Source organism: Neolamprologus multifasciatus, chromosome 3 (genome assembly GCF_963576455.1).
Source record: "Neolamprologus multifasciatus chromosome 3, fNeoMul1.2, whole genome shotgun sequence".
NCBI lineage: Eukaryota > Metazoa > Chordata > Actinopteri > Cichliformes > Cichlidae > Neolamprologus > Neolamprologus multifasciatus.
Window position 1 is genome coordinate 9,741,396 of NC_140441.1, and position 27,747 is coordinate 9,769,142.

The window sequence follows — 27,747 nt, forward strand, 5'->3', positions numbered from 1 at the left end:
TGTAAATAAACCCCAAAATATAAATAAACTAACAACAAACTTTAACTAATTTCAAAATAATAAAAAATAAGAACAAATAGCTCCAACAGTCAGTAAGGAATTTGCTTTTGCACTGTTAAATTTTTATATAACTTTAATGCACATAAAAACAGCTGCTTGTTGAAGTGAAAATACATTGATAGTTTTTGTTTTTGTTTTAATTATAAAGTTGTGGAGTTGTAACGTGTTTTCTCTAGTGTCAATTATATCATCAGTTATATCGGTATCGCAAATTTTCAAATGTATATCGTGATAAATATTTTTGGTCATATCTCCCTGCTCTAATTCTCACATTGCAGCTATAAAATACTCCTCCAGTTTAGGGATGGGTACCGGTTCTGAAATAAACGGTAGTAACCAGACCGAAAAGCAGCGCACATTTTGGTGCTTTATTTCGGTGATTTTTTTCCCCCTGAGATGTCATAAACTTTAGATTCTAGCCAATCATTTTACGTTTCCGAGGATAGTAGGCGGGCCCAGGTACGAACGTTCTTTTAGAGCAGAGCTACAGATTAAAAATGCCCAAGGCGAAGCGGTCAAAGTCTGGCTGTACTTCACAGCAAAAGATGCAAACTCAGCAGCCTGCAACAAGTGCTTTACGGTGATACTGTGCAAAGGAGGTAACACCTCAAATTTGATGAATCACCTGGCGATGCATAGCGTTTTTTTTAAAAGCTGAAAAATGCGCCGTATTTGATATCCTGTTGCGAGACCTCACACCGAGCACATCTACTGTGCGTGTGGTGCCTGTTATCGGACCGGAGTTAGCAACATCCCCCAAGAACCCGAAGAGGAGAGTCCTGGCCCCTAGCCCTGCCAGTGTAGCAGAAATGATGAGGATGATGATGGCAGCAGCAGCCGTTCTTCTCTGCGTGAGTAGCTTAATGTTGTTCGTGTGTAATTTACGTTGAGTAGGCTAACCACGTTACTAAATTAATGCATGTAAGTTGAACTAACTGGCAGATACTCCCTTCAGCCTGGTCAAAAAGGCTAAAATGACCAAAGAAAAAGCTGAAAACAGTTAAACATGAGGGGTTTTTGGACAAAGTTTGTGTTCTCTGTTCTTTAAGCACCGGTTTGATCACCGGCACGGACAAAGCTTACGCAATACATAAATCAATAATACGGGGCCAAAAAGGACACCAGCAAGAAAACCAAGAATGTACAGTACAACATATCCATCCTTCTTCCCTCCATCCTCTGTGTCTTCTCCAGGCTGACCTGCAGGTGAGAAACAGGTGTGAGGTGTCAGCTGTCAGGTAGGTGATGAGTGAAGAACAGAACAGAATCCATTTCCTCTTCAAACTGCTGTCAGACATTATCTACTGCACTCTGATCACATCACTCAGACCAGCTGCTTTCTACAAAGTCTCATCAACAACATCTTTAGAAACAAACATCAACAACCAGGAAGCAGCTTCACCTCTGATCACACACACACTCAACTCTACTCACTCACCTGGAGGATCAACATGAAGGTAGATGTTGTTGATGTGATCATTGTCTAGTCTGCTCATGAAGACACGACACTTGTATGTTCCACTATCAGCAGTCGTCACATTCTTCAGAATCAAAGACACGTCTCCATCCTTCATCTGTCTGTCCTGCAGATCCACTCGGTTCTTAAAAGATGGATGCTTTTTGGTTGAATAAAAGTGTCCATTCCGACAGTAAAGGATTGTTTTTGTCAGGTCAGCTTTGCTCCACTCTACAGCTCTAAAGTTAATGTTTGGAGCTCGACATGTCAGAGTGATGTTCTGTCCAGTCTGAACTGTGATGTTTTTTGGGTCTGAAAGAGTGAAAGCAAAACAGATAAGAGAGGTTAAAGGATCACTTCTGCTGCAAACAAACATAATGTGGAGTGAAAGAGAAAGATATCAATGAGCTCACACATAAATCGATTAAAATTAGTTTGATTTATACAGTAGACACCTCATATACATATCTATATGTTGAATATAGAGAACATACAAATCAACTGTTTATAAAATCAAAACTATTGACTATATAAACTATAGACACTATTAATCATGTTCAAGACTAAAAATAATATATTTCCTTTCAAGTTGCAAAGTTTATTTTCGGGATGGGGGAGGGGGGGGTGAAGACAGCAGAAGGAAATATCATTTTAAGCATCAGCTGGCAAAGACTACACAAGGAGTCCAACGGTTGGGGGTATACGACTGTCAAACTCTCTTCATTATAATCTAAAGACTTGTACAACTTTACATTGTTTTAAAAAGTGGTACATGTTTAAAACGATAATTCAATATGAAGAATATGAACAAAATTGGAGTTGATTGAAGAAGGGAATTTTTTTCTCTCTCCTTATTTTATTCTATTTACTTATTTTTTCCCCTTGTTATTATGTGATGTGGTATATTGGTGATTGTAAATTTGTTGTTTGGTCTGTGTTAGGATCTGGAGATAAATAAATGCTAGCGTGCAGGGTTTAATAGGAATATTTTCTTCTTCCTGCTCCTTTTCACGCATGGTTGCAGTGTTATAATATATATATATATATATATATATATATATATATATATATATATATATATATATATTATACTGTTTAGAATACCAGAATAGGGAGGATGGTGTAGGTTTAAGTTTATTAGACTGATACATATGTACCAGCAAGACAGTGTACATCACTGTGACAACAGCGTTTGTTTTCATTCAAGGGATTTATGGTTTTTCCTATAATACCTGGTGGGCCGGACACCAGTCAAAATGCCCGGGCCGATTTTTTGTCCCAGTCCAGCCCTGACTGTGAGTCTCTGCATGCTGCATTTTCTGTAGCTACAGCTGTTTGTATACACTAAACAAAAAGCTTTGTAGCTGTATACTGACTCCTGAAACTACAACACATCACACTGACACAAACATTACACTTCTTTGTCTCTGTGCGATCTGATCACACCGACATGTTAGGTCCACACAGACTCCACTCAGCCTCGTGCCTCCTTCACAAACACGGAAAAACGGAATAAATATGAAAATAAAGGAAATATTGTTAACATGTAAAGCAGACTGATGCTTTTCCTCTCTGTCCCACAGAGTGAATCTCACCTGCAGAGACAAACACGAAGAGGCCGACAAACAGCAAAGTCGAGCACAGCGACGCAGTCACAGCAGACATTTCCGTGTTCTTGAACTCCGACGCTTCGATTGTTCTAAATGTGTCAGGATGGTTTTATTGAAATAACTGAACCTGAGTTTAAATCCTGACTGCATGAGATTAAATTTAAGGTTTAAATGATCCTGAAAGTCTCTGACTGAGAACAGATCTGACTTTTTAGACACTCGTTCAAACTCAATACGTCCAATTCATCGTCTCTGCAGGAAGTAACGTTAGAGTCACGTGTGTTTACGCTGCCGTAGGGTGACCATAAATAAGTGAGTCATAACTAAAGCGGTGAAATTTAAAGCAGGTCTGAGTGTTTAACAGGTTCAGTTCTTGAATGATCTCCACAGAACAACACAAACATCTCATCATCAATCATCAGCCAAAGGACTTCAAAATGACGTCACTGTATAAAATGAGATTGAAAATGTGACACATAGAGATTTTCTAATATTTGTTCCGTTTTGTAGGAAAACCAGCCTACAAAATGCTGGAATGCGATCCAGACTGTGCATCCTCTATCAACCTGGGCAGTGGCGGTCCTAGCCTGTTTGGCGCCCCGGGCGAACACTCCCTCTGCCCTCCCCCCCACCACCACACACACATAAAACATATTAAGGACTGTACATTAACATAAAACTGTTGTCAGAACCATACTGAATTTAACCAGAGAAACACACACACATACACTCAAAAAAATGAAACGTTGACTTTAATTAAAATTATTTTGTCAACAGGTTCCACGAAATTGCATTGTGTTAGTTTCTTTTAGTGTCTAAAATGGATAGGAAAGTTGCTATTTGCAATGATTGCTTAGGGTCAGTCCAGTAACACAACGCCAATGAAGTGCTTTCCTTTAACAATGCAAAGTGAAGTGTCCACCTCAACAGCCACAATTAAAAAAAAATAATGTAATAATAATAATAATAATAATAATAATAATAATAATAATAATAAATAGTCCACTGATATTAGCAATCAAAGAAAATTATATCACCATCCCAAATAAAACTTTAATAAAACATGTCAGCATTATTGTCTAACAATAAAACAGCTTGTCAGCGTTCAGTTTTTTTGCAACAGCACAGCAGTAACCATTTAACACTTGCCACTGTCAACGTTTATTTTACCAGTGTTTGGGCAAAAAGCTTGAGTTGTAAACATTTTAACATGGAAACAATTGTTCGTCTTTAAAAGTCCGCAAAATATACATTCATCATGTATTCCTAACTTACCCTTATTCTTAGTATGTATTGCAATTACCTTTACAATGCACACAATGTAGCACAAACAGAATATGAACATATTTCCACCTCATAACAATATGCCTTGAACGCTAATATACACACCACCCTTCAGCATTTCTGGTGCAGTATCATCTCTCAATGAGAGATGATAACCCCCCCCAGGTCTTCCAGGTCATGCAGAACACCCGAGATGGTTATACCCACATCGGCTGGAGGAGTGCTGGCATCGACTCTTTCGATGGTGAAGATAGCAAGGGTAATTTGTTCCAGCTCCCTCTGAACAGCTGTAGCTTAGACAAAAAAACATAGAAAAATGGCGTCCAGTTTAATGAAGTAAACACAATATTAGGAACATGCACCCCAGTGAGCCACTATTTTAGACTACAGATTCAACAATAAATATAAATAGTTTGGGTATACAAGAAGATTTCCCAAAACATTTAAACAGGTTCCATGCAAATTACAACAACAACAACATTACAACATGCAACAACATTAGTTATTCAAAATTTGGTTTAATACAGATAAAAAACTAAACTAAAATTACCAACCAATTATTCTTTGAAGAGGATGCTTGGGTCTTCATTCAGGTAAAAAGGTAGTGCCTTGAGGACACACTCCCTCCCCTTTTCAATAGTTTCCTTCTGTAGAGAGTGGCAGAGATACAGGAAGAGAAAACAGAAATACTTTAGGATGACACAAACTCACATTATACGCAAAATGAATGACATATCCACTGCACAGATAGACATGTACACGAGACCAACTAATCATCACATGGACATGAATAGTTAACCTGTTGGGCAGGGTTTCCACCACATTATATATGTCCATAATGGAGATAAAGACAAACTAATACATCATCTTTTTTGCATTCAAAAACTGATCTTTAACATAAAAACCATTCACTTATGGTTTAACCCGAAATTGAGGGATCAGATTTTACTTATGTTTAGGTAATTTTAATTTTCCAAAGTTTTGAGTACCAAACTCTGTCTTGCTTAATATAAATGTAAGTACAATGTGCAGCTACCATACACTAGCTGTTTAAATTTGAAAGTGATCTTATCTAATCTCCATAATATTTTGCTGTATAACTGAATTTGCTGAATAACGCACCTTTGTGGCTGGGGCCAAATTTTGTCTAATTTTCTTCACTGCAGCGCCTCCTTTTTTCTTGAAGACTTTTATGAGCTGGTCAGTGTATTGGTCAAGTTGTGTAAAAAGCCTTGGAACAAGTGGAGCAGTAGTAATCCTCACAAATTCTGTTTCCACCTGAAAACATGTCAACAAACACAACATACTGTACTGTAAATATACATACTATATGTACACATATACATACTTTATAACTAAAACTAATGTAGAAAGACCTCATTAAAGCTATAATTTTAACACAAACATTTACACAAAATGCTAATGGTGCCATTACAGCTTTTATTGTTATTTATCAAGTTCCAAAAAATATTGATCACAGCTGATCTGAAAAGAATTTCATGCCTCAGGCCCTTGAACTGCAACCTTTACAATGGTTCAGATCTGGAGAAGAAATAACAGGGGCATGGGATGGGTCACTAAAAAAAACTTAAATTATAAAACAGTTTTGTTTTTAAAAGTATAACAGTTCACATACCACATACAAGCTCAGCAGTACCACATACACCACATCAGTATAGGAGGGACCAGGTAAAGGCCCGGATCTGAAATTTATAAAGTAAAACAAGAAATCCATTACTTAATTTCAAGAAGCAAATTATTGATTGAATTACAACTAAATAAAATACTACTCAGAAGAAAAGCAAGAGATTGACACTGCCATGTGCTAACTTTCTATAGAAGCAATTATCACCAGGTCTGTCGACCTCCATTGTCTGTCCACTCATATGTCGTGAATAATTTTATTTAAAAAAATTAAGTGTGTGATTTAACAAACTGTAATTTATAACTATGTTGATATGTATAACTCCGCTAGGAAACATGCTGTATTTACAGACCATTTTTACATAATACAGATTACTGATAGAGCATAACAATGGTGTCACAGTGGCTTTCGCCCTTGGCTTTTTGGATTTTAAATGTCACTTTATGCTATCCTATTCGATATTTATGACTCTCGGATTACAGTAAAGGAGTCCCAAGAAAGCAAATGAAAAAATAACCCCTTGAAAAAATAACCCCATGAACCCCTGTAGCTAATCCCTTAATAAAACAAAAAACAATAAAAAATGTTTCTTACACAGTGTCAGGGTTTCTGGGTCGTTGACCCAGTATTTTCAGTTCACGTTCACCATTTATCTACTGCCTGTTTCACTTCCTGTTTGTTCCCCGTGTCAGCTTGTGTCATTAGTCAGATTATGTTCAGCCCTGTACTCACCTGTTTCCAATCATTGTCATCATTCAACCTGTGTATTTAAGTTCCTCGGTTTCACCAGTTCTTTGTCGTGTCATTGATGTTATGTTGTCGTCTCCGCCTTCGTTCAGTCAGCCAGCCATTCAGTCTTTCATTCAGTCAGTCGTCCAGCCAGCCAGCCATTTCCTTCCTCTGTTCTGTTTGATCACTCCATCGATAATAAAACACCAACCTTCACCTACCTACCTGTGAGTCCAGCGTTTGGGTCCTCCTTCCTCGCCTCCACTCAGCAACCCCTGACAGAATGACACGACCCCGCGTTGTGGACCCAGCGGACTCGGACGGCAGGAGGCAGCGCTCTCCTTGTGGGCAGAAAAGCTCAAGGAGAGACAGCGGCTCTTCGCGGAGCGAGAGCACGTCTTTGAAAGTACTCGCTTGGCTCTGGGCGGGCCTCGGAGACGCCGCGTTCACCCACCTGCTACCTCCCATGCACCGGAGCATCTGCCGCGGAGAGTGGGCGTTTCGCGCCGCGCTTCGGCGGCTCCCCCTCTCGCGGATCCGCTCCTCGCTCACACGCCACCTGTCTCATTCACCGGACCTTCAACCTCGCCACGGCACAGCGGCTCCGCCTCCCACCTCGGCTCAACAGAGGCTCCCGCGCCAGAGGCTCGGATGTGTACCCCGCCCGCTTCCTCTTCCCGGAGAAAGCGGCGCACACGCCGCCATAAAATGGACTATTTCCAGCAATACCCGGTGGTGAGTTCCAGTGACTGTTTTTCACCCTCATTTTATTCTCCACTTAAAACCAATAACAAATCCATCTCTGAGTCATGGGATGTTTCCCTCCTGGAGGACTCTGTGGACTGGGAAGATTTGTTCTGCTCTACTCCCCCACAGACTGTAAATAGTGGTGGCAGAAGGACCAGAACAATCCCAGATAAACCTGCCAGTATCATACACCCAGTCACTATTTCCACACCCTTTACTCAGCCATTTCCCACCAGCACGGCGGCCCAGATTCGGCCTTCCTCTTCAGCCGTTTCACCACCTCAGATGACTAGGGCCCAGTCTACACCCACACCAGTGCCAGCTCCCAGGAGGAGGGCAGCTGCGACCCAGTCTACCTCCACACCCGCTTCTGTTTCTCGGGTGGGGGTGACTGGTGTCCAGCCACCTCCCATGCCTGTCCCAGCGCCCAGGCTGAGGGCGGCCAGGATCCGACCTGACCCCCATAGAGACTCAGCTGAGGCTCCCCAGCCGGTGCCCTCATGCTCTCGAGGCAGCGAATACCTAACTTGTCCACCTGCTAGTTCGCCACCCCGTCTATCTCCTCACTCAGCTTTCCACGCCCTGGCACTGTCTCTAGTTAGGCTAGCTGACCTGTCCCCTGCTCAGGCACCAGCTTTACTAGCCCAAGCTGTAGCTTTACCCCCCTCAGTAACTCAGTCATTAGCTCAGCCATTAGCATCGCCAACCTCTGTTCATCCCTTAGCTTCCCCACTCCAGTCAGTTCCCTCACCTGCTGTTCAGCTTTCACTCCAGTCAGTTCCCTCACCTGCTGTTCAGCTTTCACTCCAGTCGCCTCCTGCCTCCCGGTCGCCCGTCCACCACCCTGTTCAGTTCCCGGACCTGCAGCCACAGCACCCAGAGCCAGCTGTGAGCCCGGCCGCTCTCCAGCCAGGGGCCTCCGCGCCCGCTGGCCCTAAAGCTGTGGCTCTGTCACCCCCAGCTCCTGTGCCGTCGCCTGGTCCAGCCTCAGCCTCTGCTTCGCCTGGTCCAGCCTCTGCTGCGCCGTCGCCCCAGCCACGTTCTGGACATCATCGCCGGCGTGGCCGCCCACCGGACCAGCTCAGCGGCCGCCGCCGCCCACCGGACCAGCTCAGCAGCCGCCGCCGCCTTCCTCGCCGCCGCCCACCGGACCAGCTCAGCGGCCGCCGCCGCCTTCCTCGCGGCCGCCCACCTGAACTGTCTCGTCTCGGCCGCCCGCCTGACCGCCTGACCGCCCGCCCGCCTGACCGCCCGACCGCCCGCCTGACCTGTTTTTGTTTTGGGCTCCGTCCCTCCGTCCTGGGCCCCCTCCGCCCACCCTGTTCTGGTTTTTCTTTCTTTTGGCCGTCGGGTGCCGGCCTTTGAAGGGGGGGGTACTGTCAGGGTTTCTGGGTCGTTGACCCAGTATTTTCAGTTCACGTTCACCATTTATCTACTGCCTGTTTGTTCCCCGTGTCAGCTTGTGTCATTAGTCAGATTATGCTCAGCCCTGTACTCACCTGTTTCCAATCATTGTCATCATTCAACCTGTGTATTTAAGTTCCTCGGTTTCACCAGTTCTTTGTCGTGTCATTGATGTTATGTTGTCGTCTCCGCCTTCGTTCAGTCAGCCAGCCATTCAGTCTTTCAGTCAGTCGTCCAGCCATTTCCTTCCTCTGTTCTGTTTGTTCACTCCATCGATAATAAAACACAAACCTTCACCTACCTACCTGAGTCCAGCGTTTGGGTCCTCCTTCCTCGCCTCCACTCAGCAACCCCTGACACACAGTCCACAAAATAAGCATGTCCAGGACCCAGTAAAACTAATGTAGAACAAGCGCACGCAAACGATATAACATGTCTTGTAAGACAAACGCAAAATATAACCATGCTCGACATGTAGATACTACACATAGTCAAAGAAAAGTGGTCATACCTCTCAAAGAAACAGCAGCTTGGCGCCAAAACAACGTTTTCAAGTTAAATTTGAAGTCTTGAGCATGAGCAGGCACAAGCCATGAAACCTTGTTGTTCTTCGCGGTATTATTACAACTGTTTTTGCATTACTGCCACCTTGTGGATATACAAAGTACATCGATCCTAATTAACTTAACTTAAATGTTATGCCATCAAGTAACACATTAGTATTATGTACGTTGAATAATAGACACAATTACGTAAACTTGATTAGAAAAACATATGTTAACTTAACAAAAACATATTTTAAGTAAAATGAAAATAAATAATTAATATACACTGAAAAATCCCCCTCATTCATTTTTTTTTTTGGAGTATATGAAGAGAGAGAGAGTATGCATTGTATGCAAACGGCTACCAGACAGCCATCATAATTCATCATACAATGAGAACAGGACAAATCAACAATTGACAATGACTAATTAATATTAAAATCTGTAACATAATGTATTGTTTGGAGTTTAGTCTGTTACTGTTACTATTTTTACCATTTCTTCTTGGAGCAACTGTAACTCACATAATTTCCTTAGGGATTAATAAAGTATTCTGACTCTGATTGTTTCAGGATGACCTGCCATTATCCAATCACACATCTGCTTACCTGTATCTTTTGCTCGTTTCTCCTCCTCTTTTCTCTTTTTTCTAAACCGAGAACCTAATGGCTTTGAACTTTTCTTGTCCATCTTCCACTGGTTTTAATTTTGCACTCCAGTATGAACACTCATCCCTCAACCCGAGGATCACCACAACTTAACCTAATAGACCTACACCTTAGTTCACAGATTCACTTTGTTTAGGGTTTATTTCTGGGATTTCACACAACCCAGGATTCAAATCATGAATCCATAATGGTCTTGGATTTACAACATTATGAATGAAATGTGCTCTATTTGGAAGCAGCAGCCCCCTCCACTTTCGACGGGTTGTATGCGGTTGTATCAAACTGTAAATTATAAATTTTAAATTGTTATTGATCCCTTTACCCCAAGTCCTAAAGTGTATATTTATTTTCTTACTCTTCTTATATTTATTGTTTGTTTACTTGCACTGCTGTAACTGGAGCCTCGTCGTCTCGTCTCTCTATATTCTGTACTGTATGTAGCGGAGATGACAATAAAGCTTACTTTGACTTCAGCAGCGAGCAGGCGCACCGAGGGCTCTCACGCTCACTTTTCGCGTACAGAATTTCGAAAAAACATTGGTGCAAATTATAAGTCTGTATCATGATGTCTGGTGTTTTTGTGTTTGTTGTTTTGTTTTTATTTTGTTTTATTTTGCGAGTTGGTTTTTAGATGCTGCTCCAGCCGGTCAGAGAATCCCCCGCCACCCTGCCCTCTCCTCCCTGTGCCGCAAGCAGCAGGTGCACCTTGCAAACGGAGGGCGCCCTTACTCCCAGCAAATGGGCGATAGAAAACCGATCGGTGCCTATGCCATTCCCATGAGTACGAGCAATTTTTATTTATTTTTTGCCAATGCCCATGATGCCGCCCCCTACCACGATGCCGCCCCGGGCAACCGCCCGTGTCGCCCGTATCAAAAACCGCTACTGAGTAAAACAGGACATGTGCATTTAACCTTCAGTTACTCTTTACATAGTTGGGTAGGAGTCGGAGTTTCTTTTTAGCTCAAAAACATTACACCCAGGTAACCTGCAGTGTGGAAAACATGTTTTCCGGCGATGTTTTCTATCCTAAAATCCGTCCTACACTGTTAGCCTTTGCAGTAATTCCCATAGCTTAGTACTGCAAAATCAACAGTAAAAAACTCTAAAGGATGTTTGCAGTACTGTAATTTACATGTAATTGTGGGAAAATTCATGAGATTACATTATTTTTACGGTAACTCACCGTACTCATGGAAACAGCTGTAAAATACAGCAAATGTAACAATTGGTGATTTTACTGAGAATATACTATTACACCATCCGGATTTCTGTTGTTTTCTACTGTAGATCTAAGAGTAATTACTTAAATCCTCATTCAGAGTGTATTACCATAAAATGCAATTCATTGTGAGAGTAGTATCACATGTAAACTACAATATGCGGCATCATTTTTAACTTAAGGAGTAAGTTGCAGCTACAGTATTTGAAGTATTTGAAGTATACCTGAAGTATACTAAGAAGTACAATGAAATACCCAGCAAGCATTGCAGTGCTTTAACTATAAAATTAAAACAACTATGAAACAAATAATTGATGTTTTAAACAAGAATTTGTCACAAATTCTTGTGTAATGTCTTTTACCTTTTGAACAGAGTAAGTGGGATAAAAAAAAAAAATGTTTAAACCGTGAGTGAAATGGGTTAATAGTTAATACACCTCAACTCTCGAATCATTTTCTCACCTGTTTGCAATATAATTCTGGTACGTGAACTATGAGTGTAGTTCTCTGCAAAGGAAGCCTTCTGATAGTTGGAACTGTTATCTGACTGTCTGGGGAATAGAGGAATTTGTTACATGTGAAAAATATGTTTCAACTGGATTTTAATTACTATGTTTCAATCAGAAGTAAGCCAAATATAAACTAAAAAGTAAATCAATAATATACTTGTAAGTTTAGTATTGTGTTAGAATAGAGTATATTTTAAGTATACTCTTATAGACTGGAAAGGACATTATGCTAGTACAGTTATAGTGAACAAAAAGTACATCTAAAAGTTAATTTCAAGTATACTTCTATATACTAAAATGGGGGCCAATGTAGTCCCAAGAAGCATTAGTAGTATACTTTCTAGGTAACGTATACTTAGACTGATTTCCTTTCTATATGTTACATTTAAAGTAATGTTTAAAAGTTACTGCATTTAGCAGGGTGTAGTTTTTCTCTTCTTATTCTTTTTTATACTGGAACTTCATTTTATTTTTTATAAGGTGGTACTTTTAAGACACCTCTGCCTAACTACAGTGAACTAACCAGAAGTCCCGGAATCTGCTCTGGTGGTCATTTTACACAAGTTCAGGTGTCACATCCATGAAACCTACACCACTAACCAGCATCAGTCCTACAACTTCACTCTCAAATTTAATAAATTCTGGGACAAGCAGAAACTGTATTTTTAGCAGTGCATTTTGTGGCAGGCCAGACTGCTATTAAATGCACTCTCCTATAGAAATAATTCCCTTGTAGCACCACTTTGTCTCGGTTCAGAAGAGATGTCCTGGATATACGTGATAATGTAACACGGGTGTTTTTGTTTGTTCATGTTTAGCGCGTTGGGTTGTGTTTTTAAAGCGAATGTTACGTTTTTAAAGCGTTTTATGCGACAGGTGTGTGTAGCACTTGTTACACATCTCAATGGGAGAGCCCTAGTCGACACCACACCTTTACCTTACGTACAACGTGACATATGGCGCACACTTTCAAAACAACAATGGCGGAAAGAAGATATTGATCGAGGCGGTTAATGCTCCTTTTGCTGGTTGCCAACCACCATTAAATAACAACAAGAAGAAAATATTGATCTGCTTTTCTTAGTTGTGCGTGTTTAAGACGCGATTCAGACTCAAACAAAGCTGCAAAGCAGGAGAACAACATGACCATCAACTATTCTGTGCCACAGTCCCAGTTTGCTGCAGCACATAGAGATGATGAGATGGTGGAAGAACAACAGAGACAATTTACGGACCGTTAAGATGTGCAACTTAGAAGCAGTCAGAGGTAACTGGATGGAGTTCAATCAGAGTTGCTTGGATTATATCTGAAGATCGTATGCTATTCGTGCTAACTCTGCTAGACTCCGAATTTGTCATCCAATTAATGCGGGAGTATCTCAAAGTAAATGAAACATCTAAACTTAACACTTTTCCCCTAAGACTGACTGACATGGGAAACATTAAAGTTGAATTGGAATCAGCTAATCAGTCTGAAGGTAAGTGTTTTTTCACTTATTTGAGAGAAGTCAGAAATGTGTTCTCATTACTGTTTGGTTTGATTTTTCAGCTACCGTGCCAGGTTATTTTCCAATCAAATGCTAAGACAAAATGTCAATAGATGATAGAAACATGGATGCTTGCAACAGGTGAATCGGCGAACTAACGAGGTTGCGCCCATTTACCATGCTTAAAGCTGGTAAATGGTCGGTGTTTTCAGGTGTGCTTGTACTACCTGTACAGTGCGGGGTGCTGACTAAGTCAGGCTAAACTCATTCAAGCGTCGAGCTCAAATATTCTTTTCATTTTTGTGCACTGCTCACTTGTCTTTACTGTGCTTTTTGTCGGCACACATTTTGTGTTCATTGAAGCCTTTTGTGAATCATTTTGATCATGTCAAAACTGGGAATTGGTCCCTATTGACAATACTCTTATTTTGTTTTGGGTTTTTTTTTTTTTTGCATTGCATTGCATATGTCATTTTGGATAGGTAATTTGTCATTCAAGTTTTTGCAACTATGTTTATTTGTAAATTTTGTGGCTTCCGTGCACGGAAATTTATATTGTTCAGTTTGCATGTTAAAAGCCACAAACATGTAGCTAACTATAGGTTTTCCTGTGGAACTGAGAACTGTCCTGCCACATTCAGAACATTTCCTGCCTTTCGTTCACATATGCATAGGAATCACAGAACCAGAAGGGAGACCACTGAGGAGGAGTCCTGTAAGTTCACTGGTGACCTCAGCTGTCAAGTTCCTGGATGTGGGTATGCTGCACAAAACATCACAACTCTTTGTGCCCATCTCAGATTTCACATCAAAGATGGGAAAAAAAGTATTATGTCCATTTGAAGGTTGCTCTAAATACTTCAGTGTCCGAACATCATTTTCCAGCCATATTTCTCTAAAACATAAGCAGACAGTTCAGCAGTCAAGGCAACAAGAAATTGGTGAAATTGCCATAATACAAGGACAGGACACAGTTAATCTATTAGAAGACAGGGATTCACAACACAATACTACTGATGAAGATTTATTTCTAGATCGATTGGCTTTATTTTATTTAAAAATGCAGGCTAAAATGCTCTTGCCAACCAGCACTATACAGTGCATCATAGAGGAATTTCAGGATCTTCACAGCTGTGCAATGCACGATGTTGTGGCAAAACTGTCTGACAAACTGTCTGCATTTAATATTCCACAGGCAGAAGTGGATAACATTCAAGAACTTTCACAGAATGATCTCTTAACACTGTATAATAAAGGGGTGTTGAGATCTGACAAAACAAGGAAGACATTTTTCAAAGAAAATTTCAGTTATGTGGAACCCACTCAAATTATTTTAGGATCTGACAGTACAGGCAAACAGCGTTATTTTCAGTATGTGCCAATTAAAGAAACACTGAAGTCTCTCTTGAGACAACCCACAATACGGGAACAGTGCAAACAGTCAAAACTACGCCGATCACCAGACATGGTTTTAGAGGATGTCTCAGACGGTCAAAATCTCAAGGATAATGCACTTTTACAGCACTATCCATCATCTCTTTCACTCATTCTCTACCAAGATGCATTTGAAGTGGTTAATCCATTAGGGTCTGGCAAAAAGAAACATAAAATCCTGGCAGTGTACATGACTTTAGGTGAGATCTTGCCACACAACCGGTCCTCTGTTGATGCAATGCAACTTGTTCTGCTTTGCAGGAACACTGACTTCAAAACTTTTGGCCATAACAAAGTTTTTTCCAGTCTTATTGCAGACCTTAAAGATATGGAAGAGACAGGTGTTCTGGTAGAGGATGGAACCATAATGAAGGCAGCTTTGATAGCCATCTTAGGAGACAATCTGGGCTCCCACTGCATAGGTGGTTTCACTGAGAATTTCAGCTGCAGCAAACATTTTTGCAGATACTGCTTAATTGACAGAGAAAGCTTTATCAATGATCCACTATCACTTGGACAAAAAAGAACAGCTGATAACTATAAAGACAGTGTTGAGGTCCTCTCTACAAGTGACCACTCGGTTGTGAATGGCATTAAATTTGACTCTGTGTTTAATTCACTGAAGTATTTCCATGTGTGCTCTGGGTTACCTCCATGTTTGGGCCATTATTTATTTGAAGGAGTGGTTTCCAGTGACTTGTCACTATATATTGATACCCTTGTGCAAGTGGAAGGGCATTTCACATACAACCAGTTAAACAGAGCAATTGTACAGTTCAAACACGTAGGAAGTGATGCTTTAAGTAAGCCATGTGAGGTGAAAACAGGGCAGAGGCTGGGGGATTCAGCAGCACAGAACTGGTGTCTTCTACGACTTCTGCCTCTGTACATTGGTGAAAAGATAAAAACATTCTGTGGATAGTGAGGTTTGGCAGTTATGCCTTAAACTTAGAGACATTGTTGATCTTGTATGTGCCCCCAAAATAAGTCACAATGACATTGCCTACCTAAAGATACTGATAGAGGACTATATACATCTGAGACACAGTAGGTTTCCTGACAAAGCTTTAAAAGCTAAACATCACTATTTGTTACATTATGCAGAGCTTATCCTTCACTTTGGACCACTCATTCGTTTGTGGACCCTTAGGTTTGAGAGCAAGCACTCGTATTTCAAAGCATGTACAAGGACAGTGCTGGGATTGCTTCTTTTTATCTTCAGACAAGGTCCCCAAAACTGCCTTGCCGTTACTACTCGATCCTAATTGAAGGGTTCATCTTTTAGTGAGGACATATTTGTTGACATAGTAGCTTTTTAAAGTAGCTTTTCCAATGATCTTTATTTATTTATTTTTTTAGATGGCAACAGACCAGAGAACCTGAATGACACCATTACTCTGGAGCCTTGCCCTGCTGCATCAGCTGAAACATCAAGCCATCCACCTCACCCGTCCTCCTCCACGTCCACCACTATGTACAACCATTACTCCAGCTCTTGGGTCTCACACTTACAGATTCCTTGGGAAAGATTTCCACTCTGACTGTCGCATGCAATCACAAGAGACAGAGCTCATCCAGTATGGTCAGAATTGTTGTGGAGGCCATGCAAGTTCACTGCAGAAACCCTAAACGTGCATCTTGTGAAGAAGTTGCTAAAATCATTATAAACAGATACCCTCAAACATTTGCAGATTTTACTGACAAGGGAGAAAGACTGGGTTGTGGACATTATTCACAACGAAAAGCATCAAATCTAGAGTTGAACATGTTAATCGAGATAATACAACACATAGACTTTGTCAAACAAAGAGAACCAGGAATGAGGAAGACTGCAGTCCCAACAGTAATGCAACCTCACCTAAAAAAGTTAGATGCCTTTTTGATAGCTATGGTTGTATAAATTGGCAGCCAGTTGAACTTCCTCAGGGGGAAACGCCAACTTCTTTAGAGGAAAAGAAACACATGTTGTTAACAATTTTCAATTCACAAGGACCTGGAGCTGTGGAGAGACCTGATGTGGATGACTTCATGTGCCTCACATATATTTCTCAGCGGCAGCTTATCAACAGTTGTCCCTCACCTTCAGTAGCTGAAATTCAGGAGCAGTGGCCATTCTTGTTTACTCGGAAAGGTCTTTCGAACCACTTTTACAAACTCACAGGCATCGATATCAGTGAGCGCTTAGGTCAGGCCCTCATAACCAAAGGCAGAAGGATTATTAACTATTTCTCCAGCCAGAAGCTCAAATGGAACCTTGGTATAAGGACACTCATCCAGCAGATAGAAAGTGAGGGAGTTTTGACCAACAACAAGGTGGGCACAGCAGCCATAAAATGTCTTGGTCCTTTTTCTGGCAGGAAACATCTACCAGGATGTCCCTTGAAGCAGAGAGCAACCTGCCCATCACCCCAAGGCTGATTATGCTTGGTAAGAAGTCATTCATGAAATAGGGCTGATTAGACCATATTAAAATTTCTGTTTGGCACAGGAGCTTTTCGTGGACACAGGTATCCAGTCTCTGTTTTGTTAGCTCAAATTTCTGTAATTTCCTTTATAAACCAAGGTTGTTGGACATGTGTCTCAGTGAATCCAGCAAAGTAACAATATCAAATTTCACATTACATATTACTGATCAACATAGTAGTCTAGCTACATTAACAGCAGAAATACTGAAGTGAATACTGTAAAGTTTAACAGCAGCACAAACTATAAACTCCAAAATAACCATACAGTTGATTCATCTCCGGTAATTTAATTGGGCTGACTCTTTGTTAGGTGTGTTTAATGTGCAGAATAATTCCCAATTATGTACAATTATAATATGTTAAAACAGACTTATAATAAGGTCATTAATAGTTAACTGTACGTAGCTATTTGCTTTATGACTATCTAGACAGTGTGAAGAAGTGAAGTATTGAAATTATTTTATGTTGCATAATGACAACATGTTGCCCCTATACATTTAAGGACAAAGTTCAATGACCGCCACCTGCTGGATGGTGAGTGCAGAGGGGCGTGTAATTGTTGAGCTGGACAAAGAGAACACCTTTGCTGATGCAATGTCAGTCTTCTTTGGTTCATTCTATGTATTGAACCTGGAATACCAGGAGTCAGCGTGTGCAACATTGGAACTAATTCAGAGGTATGTTTGAACAGTTAGCTAATAGTGATAGATGATGAATAAATTATCCCCAAGTAACTCATTATTTCACATCACAACTCAATGTTACTGTATGTTACTATTTATTATGGCATGTTTTAAGTTTTTTTTGTAAGGATAAACCCTGAAGAGGGAACACAATGTACCTCCAAGGTTGGGACAAGCAGGAAGACTGGGACCACTGTGAAGCGAAAGGTTGTTCACATTAACCCTCATGTCACAACTTTCCACCAGCGCCTTACTGAATTTGAGTGGAAAACTTCAAATTAGGTAACTGTTTTTGCCATTTTTAGTGAATTTCTTGTATAATTTAAGTGACCAATGTGTTGTTACCTGTGTCTCCACAGATGATCCATGGCCCATGCTTGCTGGACATTTACACAAGACTTACAACAATGAAGACAAGCTCTCTTGCCACTCTTGCAAAACGCTGTCTCTGTCCAATAGGTTTTTTTGAGTCCAACAGTTTTGATTTTTTTTTTCTTCTTTTACCCGTTTGTTAAAAATTATTTCAGCTGCTTACACTTTAATTGTCACATGTATTGGCTCACCCTACAAATCAATGAACTCAGTCCACAAAGCAAGATCAGGGTTCAGTGCAGGTCAGTCAAGTTCCTTCACACCACACACACTCATCCATGTCCTTGTGGACCCTGTTTTGTGCATTGATTTGGTAGTGTGAGACAGTATTTTGGACAAAGTGTATATAAAGGCAGATGTGTGGGGCTTGATATTATATTCATTACAATTCAGTTTATATGTATGGTGCCAACAAAATGAATGCCAAGGCACTTCACATTGTAGGTTTAAGACCCTACAAAATATAACTAAGAAAACCCAACACTTGAGCATATGTTATCTGCCATGATATGGATATGACATAATATCGTTATTGTTTGTACACCAACAAATCCATTATTTTACTAAACCATGTAAAATAATGGATTACATGGTTTAGTAAAAACAAGTGCTTCCTCGATGAAAATATGTTTTCAGTTCTTTTCAGTTTTTGATTTTGGAAATGTGTATTTCTGCAGAGGAAAATCAGAACAGAAATAACAAGTGGTGTGAAGCACATGAATTATATTTTGTGTGTGTGTATATCTATCTACCTATCTCAATCGATCGATAGTGGGTATATATATATATATATATATGTTTTTATATAAACATATATAAATAAATATATGGTACTTTTTTTTTTAATACAATACAATTTTTTTTGGAACCCTCCAGTCTCTTACAGTATGTTACTATTTCTTTAAATTACGGCAAATTACGACCTGTTAAACAGTAAATGACCGCCTGTTCGGACACGGTATCCTCTAGCAGAGATGAATATTTTTGGTACTGATGATGCGTGATAACGGTAAGTTACTGGTAAATATATTGCAGTTTTTTACCTTGCAGCGGACTTACAGTGACATACCGTGAATAAACGGTAGTATACCAATTTCTTAATCACAGTATACTGTTACTTTGTTGACATAATTTACGACATTACGACATAACGGTCTAACTGGCGTCACTGTCGCCAGTGAGATACCGTAAAAAAAGGTGCGTTACCATAATTTGTCCAAGAGTATTATACCACACCAGCAAAAAAACGGTATCATCCTAAAGAACGGTAAGCTACCGTAACACGGCGTCACGGTATGACGCTGGCAACAGTGACGCCAGTATGTTACCGTAAAGTGGCGATGAAAAGTCTAACAGTGTACTCTGTAGTAAAATCAGTGACATTTGACCATCCTGTTGCTCCCATTGAAACTTATATAGCCTGTTTAAAATAAAAAAAATTAAAATTGTTCTTAACCTACTGTTGTTACCACTGTCCTGTTTGAAATGGAATGAGAGAAGCTGGTTATTTTGTCATATGCACATATGCAAACGTTTTTATGCTTTTCTTTCACAAATGTGGGGATTAAATTTTGTTAAAATGTACAAAACAGTGATGAATGTTTTGTGATGAACATCCAGGCACAGGGAGACTTGATGAATTTAAGAATCTTATGATTTAATAAAGAAATTTGGAGACTTGCACAGAGATGGTAAAATTATGATGACTGATAACAGAGACGAAGATAACAGACGACGGGACAGGGGTTTTAATGCACAAGGGAAAAGGGGCAGCTCTCTGGGTGCTTTCTGGGCACCCCCAAAGCTCTGATCCTAGAATCACCATATTCACATATCACATATTCAGCCTTCAGTATAGTTATGAGCTGCTGTTCTTTGGCAGACTGCAGGACTGTCTTTTGTCCTCCTGTCTCAAAAATGCAAAAGTCACTTTTAAAAACAGAAGCACAAAAATCAGGAAGCACAAAAAAAGGCAACAAATCTGGACTTTAGTGTGTCTGCAGAAAGCTGTTTCCCACAGACAGAAAAGGAAGTCTTCTTACAACCACATCTATTGCCATCTGGTGGCCTTTAGAGAATACAGGCTTCCATGTCTATGACAGCCAGCAGCTGACTAGAATAGAATAGAATAGAATTCAACTTTATTGTCATTGCACATGTCACAAGTACAGGGCAACTAAATGCAGTTTGCATCCATCCAGAAGTGCTTTAGCCATGATATATATTAGCAATAATATAGATATGTAAGTATATTACAGAAATGGGTCTATTATGGTATGCTATAATGTACATGGTATGAAGTATGTTATGAATATGGTATAACTATAAGTATGTACAGGCTATGAACAGGATATAAATATGTAATACAAAACTATACAGAAAAATACGATATACAGTTATACAGAAATGGGAACTATGCAAGTTATAAACAGTTGTAGGATTAAAAATTGTCGTATGTACAGAATGATTATTTACACAGAGCTATACAGTAGTGAAGTTAAGATAAATGAGATATGTGGATAATTTCTACAGAGGCTATAAAGTGCTGGTGGTTGTGAGTGGTGGTTCAGTCCATGTTATTATTGTGTGTTTGAGGGTACAGTTGTCCATTGTGTGTGTGTAGGTGGTTGTGGGTGTGTGTGTATGTTCAGTCCATGAGTTTAACGTGGGTCAGATGTCAGGAGGCAGAGTTCAGGAGTCTGACAGCTGTGGGGAAGAAGCTGTTCCGGTACCTGGTGGTCTTAGTCCGGAGGCTCCTGTAGCGCCTCCCAGAGGGCAGGAGGGTTAAGAGTCCATGTGATGGGTGACTGGGGTCTTTGATAATTTTCCCAGCCCTTTTCAGACACCGCTTCCTGTAGATGACCTTTATGGCAAGAAGTGGTGCTCCGGCGATGCGCTGGGCAGTTTTCACGACCCTCTGCAATGCCTTCCGGTCCGAGGCAGAGCAGTTCCCGTACCAGACTGTTATACAGTTGGTCAGGATGCTCTCGATGGTGCAGCGATAGAAGTTCACCAGGATGTCTGAGGACAGGTGGTTCTTCCTCAGAGTCCTCAAGAAGAAGAGGCGCTGGTGAGCCTTCTTGACCAGCTTGGAGCAGTTGGTCGTCCAGATGAGATCCTCGGAGATGTGGACTCCCAGGAACTTGAAGCTGCTCACACGCTCCACAGCCGTCCCCTTGATGTGGATGGGTGGATGTGGGTCAGCATTCCTCCTGTAGTCCACGATGAGCTCCTTGGTCTTCTCTGTGTTAAGCAGCAGGTTGTTTCTGTCGCACCACTCAGCCAGATGATCCACCTCCTCCCTGTAGGCGGCCTCATCATTGCCACTGATGAGGCCAATCACCGTGGTGTCATCTGCAAACTTAATGATGGTGTTGGAACTATCAGCAGGTCTGCAGTTGTGGGTGAAGAGGGAGTAGAGGAAAGGGCTCATCACACAGCCTTGTGGTACACCGGTGTTCATTGTGATTGTAGATGAGCAGCGAAGTCCAGTAACCATTTGCACATAAGGGAACTGATGCCCAGGTCTGTCAGTTTCCTGATGAGTTGTGAGGGGTGGATTGTATTGAATGTTGAACTGAAGTCTATAAACAGCATTCTGGCGTAGGTGTTGTTGTTGTCCAGGTGTGAGAGGACAGAGTGCAGTGCGATGGAGACTGCATCCTCTGTGCTCCTGTTCTGGCGGTATGCGAATTGGTGAGGGTCCAGGGTGGGGGCGAGACAGGATTTGAAGTGTGCTAGGACCAGCTGCTCTAAGCACTTAGTGATGATGGGGGTGAGTGCTACTGGGCGGTAGTCATTGAGGCTAGATGGGTTGGAGTTTTTGGGTATCGGGACGATGGAGGTGGATTTGAAGCAGCCCGGTACCACAGCGTGGGCCAAGGACAGATTGAATATGTCTGTGAGCACTCCTGCAAGCTCCTCAGAACACGCTCTGAGAACACGCCCGGGGATGCTATCAGGGCCTGCAGCCTTGTGGACATTGATCCTGCTCAGCACCGCTCCTACATCTGCGGGGGAGAGAGTCAGAGGTTGGTGGTCTGGCGTCATGTCTGCTTTGGTTGTGGTTGTGGGGTTCCCTCGCTTAAAACAAGCATAAAAGTTGTTGAGCTCGTTGAGGAAGGAGACATCAGAGGATGCGGGGGAGGGTTTGGTGGTCCTGTAGTCTGCAATGGTCTGGAGTACTGGACTAGTACTGGTATGCACACAGGGTGGGATTTAGACAGCAGTGATGGAGGAAATCCACTCTGGATTACCTGAGCACAAACTTTTCTCTGTATCTATGAAGCGCCTTGAGGCGACTTTTGTTGTGATTTGACGCTATATAAATAAAATTGAATTGAATTGAATTGAAACTCCACACAAAGAGCCCAGCAGGATTTGACTCAGCAACCTTCCTCCTCTCCAGATATTCTTCCACCTCTGTATGACTGTTTCACTGTTTGGAGACTTTCCCATGATCTTCAAAGACAGTTCCCATGGCAACCTCAGGTTCTCCATTGACCTCTGTCACCTCAGTTTTCCCCAAAACTAACATTGTTTCATTGATTTGAGCAGGCACGTGCAGAGGGGGGGGGCTAGAGGGGCTTGAGCACCCGCCCCTTTGCAGATGGGTGCCCAAAGTGCCCTTTTGTTGAGGCAACTTTTTAAAAAAAAATTATTATTTTTTTTTAATGTGTGTGTCCGTGCGGAGTCCTGTCTGTGCCTCTCAACAATAATAATATTTAACTATTAATCACAGTTAAATAAAATAAAAGGATCTGGCTTGCATCAGTCACATGATCACATTTAACCAATGATCGCCCTTGACGGCAGAACGCGCTGGTTACGAGCCGGGAACGAGCTCACAAAGAGCACGCGCATTTTTTGCGGTCCGGAGCTGTAGGAGAAACACAAGTTAACTCAGAGACACAGACTGATGCAACAAAACCAATAAGTAGGTGTACAGCGTACACTGTAGTGTATAGCACACAGGAGTATTAGCTTATTACGTACACGTTGGTAAGCTGTCTTGTTGCAACTGACGAACTGAAACAAACGAGGGTGCTGCGTGTGCAACAGCGCAACAAACATTACCTGTCCTTTTATTAACTGCACAAGTAGTGCTGGTCACAGCTGCTGGATACCTGTGTAAGGCTGTCATGGGTCTGTAGCTCTGTCACCGTTTTAGGGAACATGTTTAGTTTTAAAGTAAGTTTCCGGGCTTTTCTTGCCTTTCTGGAGGGATTATATTTCACTAAAAAACGATCTAATATGCATGTCCACATAATTATGCATTATTATAATTATAATATATTAAAAAAACATACGCTGTATTTTAAAGAACATACATTAAGAAGCAGATTATATTAGATTTATATTTTAAATAAGACAAAATTTGGATTTTACAGCAGTAAAATTATTGTATCTCTACAGTTTAAAAATGTAATAAGCTTTGCCCCTGCACAGAGTGGATTGTGAAACAAATGGAATCATCATAAATACATTATTTCATATTTATTACTTCCCCCTCCTCATTGCTTTGTTATTGTAGCTCTAGTAATAAATAATAATTTAAGGATTCTGGATCAGCACCGTGATGCCCATAGTATATACAGTATTCTGAAGAAGGTCACTGTGTGTGCGTGCATGTGTTTGTTTTATGTATATGGATTTTTTAAAAAATATTACTCATGATATAACATTGTCCAGACATGCCTGGTAAGGACATGAGGAGGAAACAGTAGGAGCTGTGTGAGGCTACTAAAGGCAGTGCTATAACATTTTTCTGTCATCATTTTATTATAGATTAAGTGCAAGAGTTGTTAGGTGTGGATAATTAAATTATAGTTTAATGCAATAGCAAGTTGTGCCTTGTTCTCAGATAGACAGCAAGTGGAGAGTGATAGATGAAATGATGGGATGGAAGGAAGAAGAGACGCAAAGAGTGATTCACAGGCAGAGCCTAAATTATTTATCACAGTTTTTTGTTGCCTTATGGTTCCAAGCGCTGTCACCAATCTTTGCATTTTGTTATTATCTCATGACACTTGTTTAATCAGCTACCATCTCTCCTATGGACTTTTTAATGTCTACAGTCTCAGATCAACACAGCCCTGCCCTTCCCATATTAGATTCTTGATGAATGTGTGTTGTTGTTATTCAGCCTGGTTCAATGTGTCCCTTTTTAACTTTGAGCACCCGCCCCTTTAAACCTCTGTGCACGGCCCTGGATTTGAGATGTAACATCTGAACAGATATGGGTAAAACTGACCAGGAATAGCTTCAATGTGTAAACATCTGGAACATCTGTAGAATGATATAAATGTGTTAATCTGTCATTTTGGTCACTTTATAAGTCTTCAAATGTCAGACAGCATGTAAGACTCATACAAGCTTTGAATGAGCACTTTGTTCATTAACGCACGCTGCTTACTGACCACAGTGATAAACTTCACTGAAGCAAATACAAAAGCTTCAGACCAACAAACTTGTTACAGCAATAAATGATGTCATCACCCCATTCAGAGTGAACTAGAGCTGCTGTTAGAGAGTGAAAGAGTGAAGTGTTCACTGTTGTCCCTAGGGGCCATGCCTAACATGCAGCTTCATTTATGAAAATAATATACTATACTTTGTAAACCTTGAAAACTTGAAAATTACCCAAAGTTCATAAGTAGCTTTTACTGTGCTCCCAGAACTCTTGCAAGATGACCTTTGCACGGTGGGTTTCAAGCACCTGTTCAATGACCCAATATCTAAGCATGAGCTTACCTCTTCTAATCTGCAAGGGCATTTCTTTCATTTCTGCTGGCATGGCTGTTATTGGCGATGTTTTAAGTCCACCACTGCAAATTCTGAAGGCTTTAATTTGAGCTATATAGGGTCTCCAAGTAAGCTTTTCATAAAACAGAACTCCTTGTTAGGAGTTGGTGGGGTTTCTCTGGTGTGGTGTCACGGGGTCTGCTTCTGTTTTCAGCTCAGGTAGGCGGGGTGGTGTGTCACGGGATGCTGACACACCGGCGGTGCATCAGACGTCATTTGATGAAGCGTTACTTAGGAGCAGTGCGACTGACGTCTGGTGTCGGAGTATTGCCACCTCCTCGAGTGGTAACGTGTTTAATTCTCCGCGGTGTGCATTACGACCAACCTATGTCTTGGATTTTGTTTGCTTACCTGTTGTCCTGTATCCTCAGCCGGATCCATCACCCGCTTACCTGTCAGTAGTGATGGGCAGATGAAGCTTCATGAATCACTGAAGCTTTTCATCCAATTGGTTCACCTCAGTGCAAAGCTTCTTGAAGCTTCATTTGCTCTAGTAGGACACCTACTGGACGTAAAAATATTAGTTGGCATGAATTTGAAGAGTGTGGCCTTTTGCACACAGCCTGTAAATGTCAACAACAAAAGGAGTGTGTAAAACATGTATATTGTAGTGATGCAGTATACTGTGTATATTTATACTGGCAGTATGGAAAATGATCATTTGGAAATGCTTAAAATGGAAACGATCATTTACTGTGAGGTCCACTGGGTGTGGACAGTGGTTGTGCTTTTGTAACGTTGAGGTATGGACAGCTACACACTGAGGCTTTGAGCCTCAGTCCTGCCCACATTTTATTCTGTAAAAACTAAATTTTCACTGCTTTTATGACCTTTTTAGTGGGGAGAACATAGCTAGGATTTAATGATTTAACAAATCGTTTAAATCCTTTGTCCTCCACAATGCGAAATGGCTGGGAGTCCTCAATCACCATGCTAACCAGGTTTTATCTATTTGAGATTGTTCTCCTGAGGAAAGACAATAAAGACAAAGCACAAATATAAATATCACACATGTAACTTATTACAGTTGTATAATATTGTTATATCATTTAGTAACATTACTGCATGCTATATTATCATGGCATTTGATGGCTCACCTGGTCTTGCTCCACAATCGGTGTTCCCCTTATTCTCATGCAAAGCTCTGTAGTGCCTAAGCATGGATGAGGTGTTGTTGTTATATCCCAGCTCCCTGGCACATAGCAAACACTTCACCTTGTACAAAAGTAAAGCCGCTTAACATAAATTGTATTGCACCATCAGTATTATGAAAATACATCTTCTGTAGAAATTTATATACCTTGTTGGGAGGAATAAAATCACAATGTTCCCACACAGGGGAGGACATCCTCCTCTTCTTAGCTGGCTCCATTCTCTCCTGACTTTCTCTCATAAACCTCCAAACTGTCTCCAAACTCTCACTAACCGCAACTCTCCATCAAACACCCACATTTTTAATGAAGTCTGAGGGGTTTATATCGCTGTCATAGCTCGCGGCAAAGTTCGAACCACTTCATGAACCAGTCACGTGGTACAGCCGGGCAGCGAGGCTTCGGACGTCATCATTTTCAGCTCCTCCCATAAATGAAGCAAGCCTCGATACGCGCATCGCGGAAACGCCCCCTCCATTACTCGACATAAGCTTTTAAGCCTCGATACAGAACGTCGCATCACTACCTGTCAGCTGTTTGTGAAGCCACATTTCCGGGATCACTACGGAGATCAATTACAGCGTTTCTCCCACATCCCGAGAATCCTCGCCCGAGCCCGTACAGCCAGTGTGACAAGTGAGCTCTCCAACTCTTCCCATGTTTATTGCTGTTTCTTACCGGTGGTTTGGCATCTCCCCCTAAAGTTTCGTTTTTCTTTTTCTCATAGATCCACCCTGCGTGCGCGGGTAACCCCTTTCCCTCCGAATGCGTGTCAGCCTCCTCCCCTGGTTTCCCTCTGTTTATTCATCAGTATTATCTCATCCCGTGTAAATAAGTTTGACACAGCAAATAAAGAGCACTTCCTGCATTTTCTGCGCTTCTGTGTATTCTGCCATAAAGTCCGTTCACTCAGCATAACACTCCTAGAAATCCAACTTGCTTAAGCATTTGGCCAAACAGCTGCAAAAACAAAGTTTATACCATTTGCAAATGTATTACTTTAGTCTTTGGCACTGAAAACTTAAACTCCCGACTTTCTCCCATGCCCATTGTTCTACTGTACTTATTGCAGTCTGCATTTTCCTTTGTATATAGCTTAGATTCCGGTCTATGAGCCGCAGTTCTCCATCGTCTGCATAGATGTCATTAAATATTACTTTTAAAAAACATGATTTACACATGGATACCCTGTGCTGTCCTGTTTTGTACTTGTATATAATTTAGAATATTTTACCTACCCTGAATTCTATTGTTCTTCCAAACAAAAAAATCTACTACCCAGAGTTAACAATGGGAAAGCCCTCAATTTTACAGATTTTAAGTTGCAGTGCATTTGACCTCTCCTGGCCATCATTTATTACAGTTGAAGGACCTCCCCCCCAAAAAATAAAAAAATGTAGCTGCAGAGTCAGATGTTTCCTTTAATCTATGAAGCTGTAGAGATTAAAGCAGCTCTTCAGTTTCTTTTTGAT

General features: G+C 41.1%; 1 protein-coding gene and 1 pseudogene across 3 annotated transcripts in view; one reads left to right on the forward strand and one right to left on the reverse strand.

Annotated features, from left to right (window-relative positions):
* Positions 1–3,578, reverse strand: part of LOC146521491 (hepatitis A virus cellular receptor 2-like) — a 248,697-nt gene extending 245,119 nt beyond the window's left edge. The window contains exons 1-2 of one of the 2 annotated variants that reach the window (XM_085155218.1): positions 3,112–3,578; positions 1,499–1,828 (exon numbers count right to left, since the gene is read on the reverse strand). In XM_085155218.1, the coding sequence (XP_085011344.1) occupies positions 1,499–1,828; positions 3,112–3,181 (400 nt within the window). In that variant the 5' untranslated portion in view covers positions 3,182–3,578. The remainder of the gene's footprint in view (positions 1–1,498; positions 1,829–3,111) is intronic. The other variant, XM_085155217.1, reaches the window with a different exon arrangement.
* A 12,801-nt stretch (positions 3,579–16,379) lies between these two features.
* LOC146521499 (uncharacterized) lies at positions 16,380–18,853 on the forward strand (annotated as a pseudogene). Its single transcript, XR_014873333.1, has 2 exons — positions 16,380–17,227; positions 17,768–18,853. The product of XR_014873333.1 is annotated as an uncharacterized LOC146521499 (transcript).
* Positions 18,854–27,747: the final 8,894 nt, after the last annotated feature.